The following is a 20,273-nucleotide window of genomic DNA, read 5'->3' as shown; positions in this document are numbered from 1 at the left end:
TTATACTATTATTACATTTTTTAACTATGTGATCAGGATTATATAGAAGTATGATTTACAAAAAAAAAAAAAAAAAATTATTTTACGTATGTAATACACGGGTTTGTAACACTTATAAATAAAAATATTTTTCAATCTAAGTTTTCTATTATATTTAATTCGTGTAGTATACGGGTTTATAAATTTCTATATAAATAAATATCATTTAAAAACACTTTCAATAGGCAAACCATTCATATTTTTTTATTTTGTGGGTTCCAATGCTATTGACATCAGATTAAGTAAAAAAGACATGTGATGTTATATCAAGGTTAATTTGATTTCTTTAAAATGCATTTTGTGTTTATATATGAGATATATCAAAAGAAATGGGTAACCAATTTTTGATAATCAAATGATCACAAGCTTATTACATTCTCACAATTCAGGTTCTTGTTTCTTTTGTTTGATTGTGAGTATAGTGAACGCTTAATACTAAGAGGACCCGGGGTGGTCCGTGTTCGACCCCCCATCACTCGTTATCAAAAACCAAACACCGCCGCCGCATGGGAGTTTCACGCGTTAAATGTTTAACGCGTTAATTGGAACACGCGTTGAAGAAATGAAATTGTTGCTGTTTGAGTGTTTTTTTTTTTTTTTTAAATTAGTGAGTGATGGAAATTTGTACAAGTGATGACCATTTCCAGCAAAAAAGGATGTGAGTGATGGAAATAATGGTTGATGACATGGCAGAACCTGATTGGATGTTGTGAGTGATGGAATGGTTAGTGAGTTATTCCACCCTGGGTCCTCTAATAATGTTAACCATAAGTTCTATTGTTCGAATAAAAATATGGTACCTAAACTCTGTTCAAGTGGCCATAGAATCATGACTTTGTTTAACTTGAATTATGTGTTTATTATATATAAATACATACATTTGTCTTTGTGATCAAGATCTCTATGAAAGAATGGAGTAACAAAAATACATAGTTATCCCTATTAATAAAAGAAGGCAATTTTACATTGTTTTTTTTCTTCCATTTTGGTGTTGGAATGATGGTTGTTAGGTTCATAAGCATTCAAATCAATTGTTGCGTCTAAACGATTTTGGGATTTTTGTGATATAGGAAACCGATTATGGTTTTGAACAAGCTAGATTACTCGCTTTAGCCCATCCCTGCATCGGAAATGCTCTCCATATTTGTTACAACTCTAAAAGTGGAAGGTACACTATGATGTTTTGATAGTCTATTATTTGGTTTCTTTATTATTATGTGATTTTAAATGAATAGACGCAGGCGTGTAAACGAGAAACAAGAATGCTACCTGGTAACCACCATAATTCAATGTGAGATCGAACTTCTAGCAGGTTAAGGATGGGTCATATGAATGTTACATAAACGAAATAAACTAAATAAGTATTAAATAAAATAAAACATATATATATATATATATATAAACACAGAATGCAGTACTCCTATCTCTCTCATTCTACCCTCCCCTCTCTCTTAAAACCACCACCACCATCAACTCCATCGCCGCCATCCCCTTCCCCCACCACTGCTTCGCTTCCTAAACCCATACCCACCTCACCAAACCACCACAACCGCCATAACATTACAACCGCCGAACCAAAACGCCACCCCCTTTTCCTCCTTCCCTCCTTTGCCGACAAACCCACCCCCACCCCACCATCACCAAGCACCACCTCCACCATCCAACATCAAACCCATCTTTACAATTAACACTATTACCATCGGAGTCAACGACTTCAACCGACTGATTGGTCTTGTTCTGGTGGCTAACGAATAACAACTTCCCCAATTTCGGAATCAAGTCCATTTTTGAAAGGGAAATCCTAGGGTGGCCTGGTTGAAACCCTAGATTGAAGCAGCTGAAATTGAGTGATAATATTTTCTTTTTAAGTTTTTAGTTATTAATTAAACAGTAAGGGTATTTAGATCATTTCACACATACTTAACACCAAAGACTAACCCTCATTCACGCTAGGGACTATACGATAACGAATTTCTAAATTTGGGGACTATAGCTATAATTTGTGGACTATAGCTATAATTTTAGAAGTATAGAAACTATAGGTTAAATCTGGGCAAAACACAGAAAATATAAGTAATTATACCGCATATATAAGTAGTTTTACAGAAACTATCGAGGCACTTTTCTCTTTGTTATATCTTGTTCTTTAATAATTTGATTGTTTGGTTATCTTGTTGATCATAGAAGTCCCGTGACACACATATTTAAGTAATTATACCGCATGTATTTCATAATGTCTCCTAAACATGAGCAACGTAACACGTATACTTATTTTCATTTTTTAATATTCGAAATTGCAATTATATTTTTATGTTAATCGAAGAATTTAATCTTCCAATCTGGGTTTAGTCAATGAAATATCTATGACTACCGGAATAGGTTTTTCACAATTCAAGGCTCGTTTGTCAAATATATAATTGTCTTTATAAGTTTTCTGGATTCCTTCTTAGATACTCGTTTTGGGCCTTTTCCTTCTAACTTCCTCTTCATTAAGGTAGCTAGTCTTCAAAATAATTTTCTAGATTACCAATTGATCGAAAATAAATTTTCTTGGCAATTTACAAAAGAAATAATTGATACATTCTTATCGTTGTCAATTGGAGAATAAATTATCAGAAGAGACTTTTCTGGCTTTTATTTTACAAAAAAACTATATAAAATAAAAGTACAAACCTCAAGCAGGGCCCAACGGTTGGAGTAATGAGACGGACGTCTAAGTGGTCTATCGAGATCCTACTTTAGTTAGTCATTAATCCAGTGACCCCTCTCGATAGTCTTAGATCAAAATTATTGTTACATAAAGATCTTCAATTTGTTCCATATCAATCACACTTGTATCATTAACAGACTTTTCTTTCACCGAAATTAAAGTGCCTAAAATATTATCACATCGATGAGTGTGAATAATCTCATTGTCGACACATGGGTTAATATGAATGGTCGATCTCAAGTCAACGTTGTTATTGTATCATCTGTGTGAATATTCTCATTGAGAAAGTGAACCGTATTGATTGATATGTCTTTTCTTAAATGGGAAACATAACATTTTTGGAAATTACTTAACAAACCACAATATCATCCAACTTTGTTGATATATATTTTGTACGTAATTAGTTTTTTTTTTTTTTTTTTTTTTTTTTTTTGAATAAAAAATGTTACAATAAACCGACTTTTAAATTACCACAAATTATACCAAATCAACCTCATTTCAGGAATTGAACTTACCTTTTCCCTAAAACGCAAAAGCCTCTATCATCAACCAAAGTTGTGATGGCTTTTATGTAATTAGTTAGTAAATAGTATGGGAAAAATGTACAAAAGCGCGCATATTTATTTCTGTAAATGAAGTTAATACAAACTAGTATATTATTGTTGAAAGTTTGGATGGAAACAGCTTCGAATATTACCACATGATGAATTCTTCAATTCTATCACCAATTTCATAGGGTGTATTTTTCGAATATAACTTAAGTTTGCATACGTTTTAAATCAAATGAAAAAAAAAATTATAATAAAAGATTACACTATTAATTAGGGTTTTTTGACTTATAATTTAGTGGCTTCCAGGTATAGTGTTTGTTCATTGTAAAAGTGAAGTAGATTTAAAATTATTGAAACTTCAGTGTAAAGTAGTATTTATGTGTATAAAATGGATGTTATAAAAAGTTAATTAGAAATATTTAATCAATTTATCTAAGTCACTAACCGGATCGATCGATGCATATACGTTAAATCACTTGACTAAGTCGTAGGGAATCAACATGATAGATTTCATGATGCTCAATTACGTGCACAAGAAGAATATATATCATTGACAAAGAGTTAAAATGTACAACCATTTAATGCAAAGGTTTGCATATAAATACATGGACAACTTCTGTAAACAAACCACAAGCCTTTTTCTTCTACCTTAATTTCATTATTCCAAACCTGTCTAGAAAAGAGAGACGATGCAACAAGAAGCCATGGATCATAGGTTTTCAAGTTGCCGAGGTGTATCCTTCGAGATCAAACCCCATAAGGATCCATTCGCCATTGATGCACCTCGTGCTAGCCGAAAATCTTGGGTTCCATGGGGATCTTCTAAAAGAATCGTGCCAACTTCGGGTGCCATCATTTCGCGCTCCACTAGTCGAGCCAGTAGCCATTTTTGTGACGTAGAAACCGACAATGAAGACGATGAGGACAACGTGCTGATCAACATAGAAGAAGGCTACGAGTTAGACAACGTCTCTGAGCTACCAATCCCAAATTCAGCTAAAGAACAAGAACTCCCAAAAGCTGCGAGCAAGAAAGTTGTTTCAAAGCCAACTAAACCCAAAGAGTCGCGATTGTCCGTGATCTTGCTCGATCAAGGCTTGTTCACGGTGTATAAGAGACTCTTTATGGTTTGTTTGGCTCTTAACATTACAGGGTTATCTCTTGCTGCCACAGGACATTTTCCATACGCTAGAAACCATGCTACTGTTTTCTCTATAGGCAACCTTCTTGCTCTAACACTATGTCGAAGTGAAGCCTTCTTACGCATAGTGTTTTGGCTTGCGGTTAACCTATTGGGCCATTCTTGGGTGCCTTTTGTAAAGAACTATGGTATGAACCGAAACAAGAACGAAAATAGAACAATCAACACAGCCGTAGCGACAAAACAGTGACAGAAAATTTTATTGTTTAACCCAAACCGAAAAACGCCCCCCAAACCCTAGATCTTACTTATGTAAGATCTAAAAAACAACATATACAAAATACAGGATCAACAGATAAAATATCTGTTGATCATAGAAAGAAACGTCAAATAACAAGATCCAACACAGGATCAACAATAACCAGATCATACTAGACTGGTTAACAAAAGGATACAAAAAGACCAAACTATGAAGATCCACAAGATCTTCAACAATACAAAAGAGAATAAATCAATCAAAACCTTCAACCCTTCTACGGTGTCGAAGCCACACTCGGATCATCAGCTGAACAAGATCCATAACTGATCTTCAACAGATCAGAACTTAAATGGAATTGAAATGAAGCCCTCTCTTAAAGGAAGAAGAGTCTCGAAACCCTTATGGAGTCTTTAATACTCAATTATTTTGAAATTACATCCAGCACCCTGATGATATCAACAATTGCACCGCCTTAACAAAAGTTGCACTTTAAACCCTCAAAAGTTTCATCCAAGCCCTCAGACTTACAGCTGTATACAACAACATTAGATTGATATAACTTATAACAAACAACCAGTATGAACTGATTATAACAATCAGCCCAGACAACATAAGCCCAGAAACGCAATAGGCCCAAAGACAAACAGAATAGGTCAGCTATGAAATCAACCCAATAACAACTACATAGTATATGAATTAAACTATTATTCTCAACATTCCCCCATCATTCATATACTGTATATGTTAACCATAACCATACCCATTTACATCCAGATAGTTTTTACTCTAGCCCCTCAAATGTTAACAGCTTATAACAGTTTTGTCAACCCAAGATTGATATAATGATATAGTCTAGCATTCTCAACATCCCCCCTCAATCTTGGGGCTGAACAAATGAAAAACAACATTTCCTCAAAAATTGATGTACCTTTTTTTTTTTTTAACACAACTCGAAGTAGCATGTTTATCTCCTAGATTGAAGAGAACAAAGATATATAGTAATTTCCATGAGAAACACTAGGTGACTGATACCAGCCAACAAGATTTATGTTCCTCTAGGAAACCAACTATCAATTTTATTTGCCTTTATTACAAACCTGAGAGCAAGTAGATAACAAGATTGAAATCTCAAGAAACACAGACATGGACAAAAGAGAATGGAATTACAATTCCCTACTATAATCAAGCTAGAAAAAGCACGCAGAATTACACACAAGTCACCATGGTTTAAGCAATATTTCACCCTATATCAATTAGACAAAAAAATTACAACTCTTTGACAACAATACAAAGTTATGTTGAACCAACACAACCGTTTAAGACTTTGTTTAAAGACACTACAATCACAGTCCTAAACATGAACATATGAATACAACTCTCTATTAACACATAAAAAACCACACCGGAGAGCACTCATATTTTGATCAAAATAAAAAGACAAAATTAATCAGAATGAGCAGAAATACGAGAACTAACAAAACAACAAGAACCACATGATTCTTAGATAATATCACAACCACATATGCCCAAAAAAGCAACTCAAGTAAACAAAACCAGAAACTATTTTATAAACCAACAAAGAATCACCTAATTCCAGAACCAAACCAAACAAACCTTTCATGATAAAAAAAACACAAAGCACAAAGCACATCATGCCTTTGATATCTGTAACACACAATGAACAGATTCAACTGATCGATACAACTTGTTGAATGATCAACAACACGATACAATAATACCAGCATCGAGATCACAAGACCTCTGAAACAACAAGATCTCAACACTGAGATCAACAAGATAAACATATAGAGAGAATGACAATGAGACTCTAAGAAAAAACTAGAGCTTTACAGGTCTAACAACATCGAATCACATGATTGCAAAAATCAGACACACATCTGATAACATATTAGGTCACACGACTTTAAGAATTCAGAACCAAGTCTGAAAGACAATACATGTGAAGAACTTGAATAAAGACTTATATGACATGATCAAAAACTTTTACAACTTTACAAGAACATATCAGACAACAATTTGAAAGTTTGTAAAGAACATAAAGACTCATTTGAACCAAGCAAAAAACTTTAAACCTCCACAACAAACAACGAATCACAAGATTCATACAACACTGATATATGAGAAGTATACACTTCTATACTTCTATATCAGACAACAATTCCAGCCTAAACAAAAAACACAAAATCACATGATTTAATGTCCACACACAAGGCTAAGAATAAAGAGACATACGCAAGACAATAAGATGCAACCACACAAATTCTGATTAAACACAAAATACACAATTTGCAATCAGAAACAACACATCTCACACGAGATAACATACAAGACAGTCAAGTATACAAATAAAATTGACAATACTATTGGTTAAACACGAACCATACATCTCATCTAACCATACAAACAAGATGAAAGACAGGCAGACATAAAGACTGCAAACAAACAGCAACTTAGCAGTATTTGAGACAAACAACAACATAAACAGCAACAAGGCTGAACAACATATCCAAGAACACTCTTGACAACACAGATGGTTAGAAACACTCAAACCACACAATAAGAGGCAACAAGACATACAGTCAAGACAAAATCACATGATCCATGATTCTAAGCCAAGGAAAACTATCTCTTACACAAGAGAAAACACATTAGTCAGAAACAAACGTCCAATAAAAAACAATTTTGACTAAAAACAACGCATGGTAAAACGATCAAACACAATAGTAGACAAAACAAACATCGACTAACCAAACAACAAAAAAGTCCTCCAACTACTCACACGAGTATCAAGAACAATATTAGAACATAGTGTGTCGGATCTCATAAACTCAAAGAATGTTTTCCGGTTTAACCAAATTTGGAGATTTTTAAAAACACACCGAACAATACAAATCCAAGTTATTGTTACCACAAAAAACAGAATACAAAACAACAAGAGAAACTTATATTTTTCAATCAACTTGTCTCTTTGAACAAAAAAATCTCGATCAAACATACCAAAACATCAACACTTTTAGAGCCATATAGTCAATTAGTACATATATCATCTTTCAAACGAGTGAAAAAATGACCAAATAAACAAAAACATTTTTAAGGAACTCTACTCAAAATATAACCTAGCAAAGGACTCGAGACTCAAGAACATGCATGTAGTGAATCACTAAGTCGATCAACTTTCAAACACTATTGCAACTAGCAACAACAGACTAACATACATCACCAACAGAATAACATGATCAGTATAAAGAACAAAACTAACCCCTTTACCATAAACCACAAAACATTTGAAAAACTACCACAACTCATATGACAGATAGACATTACAACTGTTCTCAACAAGAGACATTGAGCAGACAAACCATAAGAATTTTCTCATAACAAATAACAATCGCACAAACACCAATAAAAAAAATCTTAACATAGAGTTTAGAAACCTAAGATCTCTACTAATGCTTTTATGGACCATCTTAAAATTTTTTTTTTTAGCATTTTAAAAACAAGACAATAAAAAATCAGACAAACAAACACAATATAATCAGGAGACCACAAGTTATCAGACAAATAACTAATTACCGAAGCAACAGACAAAAAAAGAATAAACAGCTCTAAGGCGAAGCTGAGTCAGGGACAAGATTCCAGGTTCATCACTCTATGGTGCCTGGACATGCCTTTACTCAGGAGCCACAATCTAACAAATGACAACAACAGCAGCAAACACTAGAAGCAACAAGAGCACAAATAAACAACACACAAGTAACCACAGAATAGACAAGAATTAACTATAACAAACAATCATAGGTGCCGGTCCTCACTACCCCGACTTCAACTAACCAACAACAAAGTAATAAAAAATAAGAGCAGACTGGAAAGATCTTACAGAGGGTGCAATATGCTTCAAAAAAAACCAGAACTGTAGTTTTCAAGAACTACAGGAACTGATTAAGCCACAACCAAACAACACCTGATTTTCAGAATCAGCAGATAACAGACCTTCTTCTTGATCTCCAAGATACCCTAATTAGGATTTATGTAACACCAGAATGAACAACAGACAATAGATCCACCAACTTGTTCCTGCACACACTCCAAGAAACAACAAAAAAAAACGAAAACATACAAAAAAAAATCAAAGAAACAGATCTAAAAAAAACTTATTTCACAGCGGAAACTCCCAAAGAACAAACTCAAGGGCTATTACAAAGAACAACACAAAACACTTCCAGACCATCAATACAAAGATATGTAACACCACACTAACCAAATATATATGACAAAGGGTTCTTCAACACATAGAAATCACGATTAAAAACAAATTTAGTAAACAAAAGAATTAGAAAAAAACTATCAAACAAAAAATGTTTAGAAACCCTAATGAAAGAAACTGTGGAATCAGAACTAACAGGTCTGAACAGGACACCACCAGATTTTAACAAATACACACACAATCTCGATTTAATCACCAAGAACATTTATTAATACCAGAATCAGTTAGAGATGAAACCTCTAACCCTAAATCCGAATCTACTAAAAATACAGTGAAAAAACCATGAATCGGAGCATTATAGCTCTGATACCATGTAAAGAACTATGGTATGAACCGAAACAAGAACGAAAATAGAACAATCAACACAGCCGTAGCGACAAAACAGTGACAGAAAATTTTATTGTTTAACCCAAACCGAAAAACGCCCCCCAAACCCTAGATCTTACTTATGTAAGATCTAAAAAACAACATATACAAAATACAGGATCAACAGATAAAATATCTGTTGATCATAGAAAGAAACGTCAAATAACAAGATCCAACACAGGATCAACAATAACCAGATCATACTAGACTGGTTAACAAAAGGATACAAAAAGACCAAACTATGAAGATCCACAAGATCTTCAACAATACAAAAGAGAATAAATCAATCAAAACCTTCAACCCTTCTACGGTGTCGAAGCCACACTCGGATCATCAGCTGAACAAGATCCATAACTGATCTTCAACAGATCAGAACTTAAATGGAATTGAAATGAAGCCCTCTCTTAAAGGAAGAAGAGTCTCGAAACCCTTATGGAGTCTTTAATACTCAATTATTTTGAAATTACATCCAGCACCCTGATGATATCAACAATTGCACCGCCTTAACAAAAGTTGCACTTTAAACCCTCAAAAGTTTCATCCAAGCCCTCAGACTTACAGCTGTATACAACAACATTAGATTGATATAACTTATAACAAACAACCAGTATGAACTGATTATAACAATCAGCCCAGACAACATAAGCCCAGAAACGCAATAGGCCCAAAGACAAACAGAATAGGTCAGCTATGAAATCAACCCAATAACAACTACATAGTATATGAATTAAACTATTATTCTCAACACCTTTACGCCTCAAAACCGCTACCACCTCTTTACTTCAATCTCTAGGTGGGATTCATAGTAGTTGTGGCGTTTCTTCGGTCGCTTGGCTTACATATTCTCTAATTCTTACCCTCAAAGACAGAGACAACACTTCAAATTTGATAATTGGTGTCGCCTCAACCATCCTCTTGCTTCTCTGCCTTTGTTGCCTGGCGGCGTTCCCACTCGTCCGCCACCTTCACCATAACGTGTTCGAAAGAACTCACCGGTTCACTGGTTGGACCTCCTTGATTCTTCTTTGGGCTTTTATCGTGCTGACAAAGTCGTATGAACCAGACACAAAATCTTACAGGAAAGATGTAGGATCAATATTGGTTAAAGAGCAAGAATTCTGGTTAACCTTGGCTGTAACCATTCTAATCATCATCCCGTGGGTGACCGTGAGGCGGGTTGCGGTCAAGGTCTCCGCACCATCAGGTCACGCCTCAATAATAAGGTTCGCTGGAGGAGTAAAACCTGGGATACTAGGTCGGATTAGTCCGTCGCCGATGTCCGAATGGCATGCTTTTGGGATCATTTCTGATGGAAAAGAAGAGCACATGATGCTAGCCGGTGCAGTTGGTGACTTTACAAAATCACTAGTGTCGAACCCACCAAGCCATTTATGGGTTCGACAAGTCCATTTTGCTGGTCTACCTTATCTAGTTAACATGTACAATCGTGTTTTGGTGGTGGCAACCGGTTCTGGTATTTGTGTATTTCTGTCCTTCTTACTACAACAAGGTCCAGCGGAGGTGTGCTTGTTGTGGGTAGCTAAAGGGATTGAACAAAACTTTGGGAAAGAAATTAAGGAGTGGGTGAGTAGGCATCCGAAAGAGAAGGTGATAGTTCATGACACCGCGGTTATGGGGAGGCCTAATGTTTCGGAGATGAGTGTTGCAGCGGCAAGGAACTGGGGTGCGGAGGTGGTGATTGTCACAAGTAACCCTGAAGGTAGTCGAGATGTGGTGAATGCTTGTAAGAGTAAAGGGATCCCAGCTTTTGGTCCCATTTGGGACTCTTAGCTAAATAAACATATCACAAAATTAACAAGTGGCTTGTTGTTACGACTCAAAAGATCTCTAAGGTGTTTGGTATCCAAGAGATTAATAAAATGCTAATTACGTTCCCGGAAATACAACATTCGATGTATCCTGTGTATTTATCTGTAAAAATTTATGTCTTATACAATAAAATGTAATGTAATATTGATGGTTTGTAAATCCTTGGGTCTTCTATCCTGGTTGACTATAGAATTAACTAATTGGAAACTAGAGGTAAAAGAGTTAAAAATAAACTATTTTTTTTTACGACAAAAGATCACCCCTACTCTAGTTTATACCAATTATTGTAATTACCCTTTTGCGCAGATTTAAACTTGTGACTTATTTTCTAAGAAGGGAATAATGAAGTTAAATTGAACTATAAACTTGTCAATTAGTAGTTTATAATGCATCAATTATGAATAAAAAAATCCACTCACAAAGTTGGTGTTACATATATTTTTAAGCGTATTCCATTTGTGCCATATGTTTGCTCGTTTGTATCACATTAAGTATTTTCATTTTCTTTTCTTATATTAGTTAAACTCAATTTTCTTATCTCAAGGTATTAGTAATTTTACTTTCTTTCTTTATAGTATTATTAAAAATACAATATTATAACCATTATGGTTTAGTATTATATTTAACACCTTAATAATTCAAGTCTAATACTAATATAAGTTATCGAATGTAAAAAGTGGTGATTTGAAATTCCATAAATTCGGGATATCATGTGTTGAATTTACTCTTTTGCACACAGTTAGTAAACTTGAAATAATTCATTCATATGCAGCGAAAGATGTTTACACATGCATCCAAGTCAAATTCATATATTTAAACATACATAAGTGTTCAAAACATAAAGATAACGAACATGATGTCAGTCTCAAAGTAGGGTAGCCGTTACATCCGTGTCATGCATCTTTAAAACTTTAATATAAGAGCATTTACATCCATTCCACTATATTTTCATCCTAAATTACACTAAAAAAACACTACATTTTCTCTCTCCCTTTCAATTAAATAATATTTTTTTTATACCTTTATCATTACGTTTTCTCTCTCATCCACTCACAACCACTTTCAAAATATATTAAAAATTATAGGGGTTAACAGTGTCCCCCCAAATATACAGATGAATAGTAACATTTTCTCTCTCCTCCACTCACAACCACTTTTATACTTTTTATATTTTAAAAACACCCCACACAGAATTTAGTTCTTTGGATGTGAATGCTCTAAATCATTTCATACATGTGTGACATAACACACATAGGATATCAAATCATAGCATAATATCACATCACACAACATAGAATGTGATGTAGACTAGAAAATGGGATACGAAATCGGACCTGTTGATTCACACAGAATACCAGGAACGATTTTTTCAAAACTCGTTGATTCTCGTAGAATACCGAAAATTGGGGTTTCACACTCAAAACACTCACAAGTGAATTGGGAGAGAAAAATGACTTTTCATAAACTTCAAAACTGATTATCTTCCTCCCTTTACAACCATATAAATAACAACGTAAATTGAAAACGGGCCTCAAAACACAATTGTGTCAAAAGCTAGAACGAAATAAAAGTCCACGAAAAGTACTAAAAAACATAAATAACTCCTAGAAATAAGCGATTTTGGGCCCGAACGATGACCCAAACCACCTACGGTTTTTTGTAGAAAGATGGGCTTTGTTCTCACGATCGTTTCGCCTGGTCGCACGCCCAAAACGGACACCTGTAGCCCAAGTTAGAGCCATTTTAGTGAAGCCCCTTTTGTCACGCGATCTTGGACCTCCAAATACAAGATGGCCCGCTCCTCCACACTTGGGCCCGCATCATTCCCCCCGGATAGAAAAAAATCGCCCTAGAATTACCAACAGGTTCATCATCAGAAGAATCACCACAATAAGGCAACATATGCTTCACATTAAACACATCAGAACAACGAATGTGACTTGGCAGCTTCAGACGATACGCATTCGGATTGAACTTCTCCACGATTTCAACTGGGCCAATCTTCTTGGCTGACAACTTGTTATATTCCCCAACTGTAAAATGATCTTTAGTCAAAACAGCCCATACAAAATCACCTTCCTCGAACTCAACATGCCTACGCTTCTGATCAGCAGCTTGCTTATACTTCAGATTAGCTTGGGTCAAATGATCATACACAACATTATGAACTTCATGTAAACCCTCTACAAAATCTTGAACTTTCTTAACAAATCCTGAAACAGGAAGAGACATCAAATCAAGTGGTCCCCGAGGCTGAGATGAGTAAACTATTTGAAATGGGCTATATCTGGTGCTCCGATTAACAGCATGATTATGAACAAACTCAGCTTGGCATAATTTTTGATCCCATGCCTTTACATGATCACCAACCAAACACCTCAGCAAATTCACAAGTGACCGATTAACAACTTCAGTTTGGCCATCAGTTTGTGGGTGATAAGCACTACTAAAGTTGAGTAGAGTATTTACCATCTTCCACAAGCTATGCCAAAAATGACACAGAAATCGGGTATCCCGATCAGACACAATAGAAGAAGGTAGCCCATGCAAACGGTACACGTCTCGAAAAAAGAATTGGGCCACATTAACAGCATCAATCGTCTTCTTACAGGGAATAAAATGGACCATCTTAAAAAACCGATCCACAACGACAACGATAGAATCATTACCCTCTGAGTACGAGGTAACCCCAACACGAAATCCATACTAATATCAACCCATGGCTGTGAGGAGACTGGCAAAGGCATATAGAGACCCGCATTGGTAGTCGTGCCCTTTGAAACTTAACAGATACGGCACCTCTTCACATAATGATCCACCTCTTTCCTCATAGTAGGCCAATAATAAGAAGCTTGCACCAACTGTAAAGTACGGTCACGACCAACATGCCCCTCACCATGTAACTCCTTAATAATCTGCAAGCGAAGACTGGAATCTGGAATACATAGTTGATTCCCCTTGAACAGAAAACCATCATGCAAAAGAAAGTCTGACTTTTGCCCAGTTCCACATCCTGCAAAATAACTGAGAAATAAAGGTCAATGGCTAACTGCTCACGAATGACCTCCAGACCCGAAACATCAACCTTCATGGATACAAGCAGATTACTCCTCCTGCTTAAGGCGTCAGCAACCCTGTCACACCCCGATATTTACACGTTTCACCTGTGGGCCCGGTGGGGGATTATCGTGACGTAGTTGGCACCAAATTCGAGTCACATCAAATCTCATTCACACAAGGTTGCTTGAAATTGATCCAGTTCAGTTTATTTGAATTCAAACTTGGTCTAGATTGTGTGGTTTAGTCAGGTCGCGTGAAAAGGTCCGATTAGTTTGAAAGAAATCATCTCGCTTGGAAGTTTGTTCTAGTTCGTACGGTTTGGAGTTCACAGTTGTCAAAGGTTCATCAGGTCGTTTGAACGTCCATCAGTTCGTTCGTAGTGAATCTGGTCGTTTGAGTTTGATCTGAGTCAGCAGTTCACATAGTTTGTCAAATTTCAGTCTGCACAGTTTGTCAACATTCGGTCCGCACAGAATTTTCATCGGTTCGAGTATCAGTATTATACTGTTATTTGACAAATTTTTAAACTGATTGTGTTGTGTTTGTTTGTGTTACGTCAGGTATTTCAAGATCATCAGGTAATCCGAGATCGTCAGTTGATACAAGTGTGAAGCATGGATACCGATTTTTACAACGCATTTGCAACACCATCTACTCCAGCCGCAATTGCTCAGGCCATGAATTTAGAGAACGAGACGGGAACCACCCAAAAGCCCCCGAGATTGATGAGTATCGAAGAATACTACGGGTGGAAAGATCGATTCGAGAACTGGGTTCAGGCAAATCATCTTAGATCATGGGAATGTATCTTGAAGAAGTATATGTTACCGAGAACGGAGGTGAATGTTATCAAACAGATATCCGAATTCACAGATCAAGAACGTGTAATGTACAGAGCGGAGAAAATGATGATCAGTTTATTACAACAAGCGATTAAAGAAGATATATTCATTCTGTTAGAACACGACAAAACTGCTAAGTAGATATGGGATGCTCTTAAAGTCAAATTCGAGGGAAGTGAGAGTATGATTAAAAGCAAAAAGGCATTGCTTAAGAAAGAGTTTGATCTTTTTAGCAGCTTACCAGGAGAGGATACTAAGAAGCTGATTGAAAGATACTGTCACTTAGTGCGATCATTGACAATGATTGGTGTTGATAAAAGTCGTGAAGAGTATGTGGATAAGTTGGCTGATGCGTTACCTCAGAAGGAGTGGGGAACGTATTTGATGATATTGAAAAACACGGGTGTTTATGACGGACTGACAATTGGACAGTTTATCGAAAAATTAGAGGCTCAGAATCTGGAACAGCAAAAGATCACCAGGATGAATAGTCCGAGTGGTCAACAAGATGTGAAAATGTACTACAGGGGTAGCATTTCAGCCACTGAGTCTGAGAAAAGTCCAAAAATTCAGACGGCATTCAGTGCTGGTGATTCATCTGACAAAGCTGATCAGGGTTCAAACATTAGTAGCAGCGGGTTTTCATCATTTCCGAGTGTAAATCCTAAAGAGACAAACACAAGTTTTCAGTCTCAGAGTACAAAAACAGGAAATGGATATGTGATTCAATGCAATATAGCCCTCAACCTTCCAGAAGGTCAAAGCTTCTCTGAAGACACTGCAAAAGACCATATGGCACTTCTGGGTTCTGTTCTGTTATCCTATGAAGGTCTTGTTGCTGGTCGGATCGGAAATCCTATGCTCACCAAAGAGGATTACGATCAAATAGACGCCGAAGAGATGGAACTCATGGATATCAAATGGTGTCTTGCAAGTGTTCTTCGACGTGCTGAGAAGTTCAAAACCATCACCGGGAGAAATGACTTTCTTGATGCTCATGTATCTACTTTAGGTTTTGATAAATCTAAAGTTACTTGTTTTCGGTGCAGGGAGAAAGCCATTTCAAGCGGGAGTGCAAGGGAAGAGAAGCTAGCGGAGCACAGAATCCATTTGGGAAAGATGATTACTACAGCAAAGCTATCTATCAACAAGTTGGTTAATCTCAAGAACCACAGACGGCTCATGGGAGGAAGATTGAAGACCCCAAAAGAGCATATGTTGTGGATTTTAGCTGGAGTGATTACATATCATCTGAAGGCAAAACAGCACGCATAATCGATCAAGATGATGAAAGACTTCCTGAAGGCTTCAGCTGGGATATGTTTGTTGACGAGAAGGGAGAGTTTAAAGCTTTCATTGCCAAGATCGTCCGAGGGCCAGATCTGTTTGCTACTTGGATGAAATCGATTGGGGAGAATGTGTCTAGTGAGGATGAAAAGTCTGTTGCGTCTGATGGAAATTCAGAAAGTACCGATGAACTTTCAGAAAGATCTGGAGAAATTTCGGAGGGTTCAGATGAGAGTTTATCGAGTTCTGATGAGAGTGTATAGAATGAGGTTGTTTTAGAAAAAGCAGTTGTATTTGATAAACCACCGTCTGATTCTGGTGTATCAGATGCTGATTCTGAAAAATCTGTAGAGTTTGATCAATCACCGGTTGACAAAAGCAGTGATGATGAAGAAGAAAAATATGTAAATGTTGCTGAATCTCATTTTTCTCCTAAAAGTTTTCATGTTTATTTTGCAGATTGCATGAATACACTGAAGGCTATAGAACAACAAGAGAAGTCTGAAGGTGATGTTCAAAATGTTGAAAATGTTGCTGAGAAGGTTACCGAAGTGGAGAAAGAAGAAGAAAAGGTGACTGTAGCTGAAAAAGTGATAGAAGTTGTGAAAACAATCGAGGTTGAGAAGATTGTTGAAGTCGTCAAGCCTTGTGAGAAGTGTTTGGAAGCTTGCAAGGAATGTGCAGCAAAAGACGACATTATAGCTGAGTACGAGAAGAAGAAGGAGCAATTACTGTTCAACCTCAATTATGTGAAAGAATCATATGATGTCTTGAACAAAACAGTAACGGGTCTCCAAACTGCAAACTCAGAAAGAGAACAGGCACTGACAATGATGAATGCAACTTTGATGTCAAAACAAAAGGCGATCAATTTCTACATTGAAGAGAATGCCAAATGGAAGCAAGAGTTGGAAACTGAAAAGATCGAAAATGAGAGAATTAGGCGGTTATTGTTAAGCTATTCTACTTCTGATTATCTCATTGATCGTGTTTACCCAACTGTTGCAGGATTGGAAGCTTTTCAAGACGAGAAGCCAAAGAAGAAGAAAGACTGTGGTAAGAAACCGACTGTTAGCTATAACAAGTGTCCGCCTCCAATTTGGGATGGGTATTCTCCTAGGAAACCAAATGAGGAGCAACTTGAGAAAGCAGTCAATATAAAGTTAAAAACCGACACAACTGACGTTTTACCAGACAACATCGATGTCACGTTTACCTCGTCCGATACCGATCATGAGTCTGAGTTAATTAAAAAGGTGGTCGATCAGGTGTTGGATACTGATGAGGAGTCCGAGTCAAAATCTAAGTCTGGAGGGTCAAATTCGTCAGTCAACAGTCAAAATTCGTCGGTTAAACGGTCTTACAGTATAGAATTTTTGTTATCAAAAGCAAATTTGGATGATGAAACATTTGAAGTTGCATACATTTTAAATGATTCGGACAAATTATACTATGACAAAGAATTTCCAATAAGAAGTGTTCGTTTTGACATGATCAAAAAGGTTTTTAAAATGACAGAAATCAATATTTCTGAAATGAAAGATTTAAATCTTACTGAAAAACCTAAAAAGTACACTTCAAGAGTTCAACAACGGTTAAACAAGAAAAAGGGTTACAATTCTGGTTCGGGTTTTCAAAAGAAACCAAACCACAATCGTAGCTACAAAAAGAAAGGACTTGGTTTTGTTCTACCAGAAAATTATAAAAATGATAAAAATTCTAAAACAAAAACAGAATTTGTGTCAGGTGGAAGCTCAGATGAAGAACAGAAGAAACCATTCTGGAGACAGTCAAACCAAGAGTTTCTTGCTGAGCGAAAGAAGAATGGAACTGAAGTGTTTTATCAAAGGGAGACTCGTACCTGTTACAGATGCAATGAAACTGGTCATATTGCATGGAACTGTTCTGCAAATGCAAAAACAAAACAGGGAGTTTCTCAGAAACTAAAAGAAAAAGTTGTTGATGTTGAACCACCAACCGATAGACTTAAATGTTTTGAAAATTCTAAATATGAGGTTGGTGAGTGTTCGGAAAAGAATTTTTACAAAAAGAAAGAAAAAGACAACCAGGTGTGGGTTGTTAAAAAGGTTGATGTGAATATCGGCGATGAATCTGGTTCCACAAAGCCAGAAGAGCCACAGGTTGAGGCGAAAATTTCAGTGAATGATGATGAATTTCCATCACTGAAGTTTGAGGAAGTTAAAAAGAAAGTTGGAAAAACTGAGATTTCAAATCAGTTTTACAATGAGAAAAAAGATTTTGATGTCGAGAAAACATTCAACGGGAGTGTTAAAAAGATTTTTGGAAAAATGTTAAGTGGGAAAGCGAAGGGGGTTAAAGACTTTTACGCAACTAAAAAGGCAACATACAACCCCACTGCGCAAGAGTTGAAATCCATCAAGTCTGAAAAGACTTGGACGGAAGTCTGCTTTCCATGATAGTCTTAGGACTACGCCGGAGATCCCAAGTTTATATGGTGGATCAGGAATCGGCATCATTCTAGTATTTGAAAAGTTTGTTTGAAAGATTTTGAATAATGTTTAAATGTTTACAGGTGAAAGGACTACGCCGGAGCTTCCAGGTTGGTAATTGAGAAGCAGGAATCGGCATCTTTCTGAATAACTCGACGAGTGGTAAAGGTTTCTGTAGACGTCTCATTCCTACAGTAAAACCTACAAGGGATATTTTTTGATCTACAAGTGGTATTTGTGATTATACTTTGAAGAAGTTACATTTACAAGTGGTACAGTGATTCTGAACTGCAAATGGTAAATCAGGGACATTAAGTTGTACTTGATTTACTATTCATATGAGATTGATAAACAAAATGATGAACCATATCCCCATGCTTCATAAGTGGTAAACTTAAAAGTGGTAAACACAAACTCATTTTCCGGAAAAATCATTTCGATTAAAACAAACTTGAGTGTTTTGAGATCTAAATGAGAAAATGGTTTGTTGAAAGGGGGAGTTCAGATTGTTTATGCCTAGTGAATGGCGATTTGATGTGATTCGATGTCAGTTGTCAAGTTTCTGTACAGTTTGTTAATTACTTTTCATGTTTCTAGTGGGTCAAGAGTCTAGAAGTTTTCAAATTTTCTTTGAAATGTGTTTGCATTTTAGGGGGAGTAGGGAAATTTCAGAAAATCCAAAAACATTAGAAAATTTGAAAAAGACAAAAACATGATAAAATTCAAAAATGAGTTTCGTTGTGAAAAGAGGAAATGATAGTGCATCAGTAGGCTGTCACAACATGCTAAAGAAATGTAAAGATAAATTGTGATAAACAATCTCACTGAGGATGTGCCAGTAGGTTTTTACACATATAGTAAATTGTGACGAGATATAAACTAAATTTCAAACTTGCTTGTTCTGTGGGTTAACACAAACTTGGATATATAGGTAACCCCTGAAATCTTGTTTGAAAGGTCCCTTATTCTGAGATACTAGGTCTTTATGCTCAGTGATATCTGGGGTATTATCCCGGGACTTCTGCTGTATGGAAGTACTGACCTAGTCCCCGGATAATGCTTTCCGCAAATGCTTGAAACACAACATCGCCCTCAGTAAGCTGATGAAACAATAAAATTGATAGTCGCTGCTGTTGTAATCAAAAGATCCTCTAAAGGGGACACACCAAAAGTCAAGCCGTCATCTCTCTGCTGAACGGAAGTTCTGACCTGAGCTCTCACGGTTTCGCATTTAACCCCTGAACAGATATCATCTGTGGTATACTCACCTGTAAGACTGAATATTGGGATCTGGATACGGGAGTATATTCAAGTAGTGGGACACACGGATAAGTTTAAGTTCTTAAGACATTAATATCGTATCTCGGATCAATTGAACTTTGTGTGAAAATTTCAACAAGACTTTTGAGTGTGTTTTAGCATAAATTTTTGA

At 36.2% G+C, this 20,273-nt stretch overlaps 1 protein-coding gene across 1 annotated transcript; it reads left to right on the top strand.

Annotated features, from left to right (window-relative positions):
• Positions 1-3,928: 3,928 nt before the first annotated feature.
• On the top strand, positions 3,929-11,360 carry LOC110937164 (adenylate-forming reductase 03009-like). The gene is made up of 2 exons (XM_022179572.2): positions 3,929-4,609; positions 10,098-11,360. The coding sequence occupies exons 1-2, from the start codon at positions 3,990-3,992 to the stop codon at positions 11,140-11,142; spliced, it is 1,665 nt and encodes a 554-aa protein (XP_022035264.1). The 5' UTR covers positions 3,929-3,989; the 3' UTR covers positions 11,143-11,360.
• Positions 11,361-20,273: the final 8,913 nt, after the last annotated feature.

This window comes from Helianthus annuus, chromosome 4 (assembly GCF_002127325.2).
Source record: "Helianthus annuus cultivar XRQ/B chromosome 4, HanXRQr2.0-SUNRISE, whole genome shotgun sequence".
NCBI lineage: Eukaryota > Viridiplantae > Streptophyta > Magnoliopsida > Asterales > Asteraceae > Helianthus > Helianthus annuus.
The sequence above is the reverse complement of the archived record's forward strand: the minus strand, read 5'-3'. Positions and strand labels throughout refer to the sequence as shown.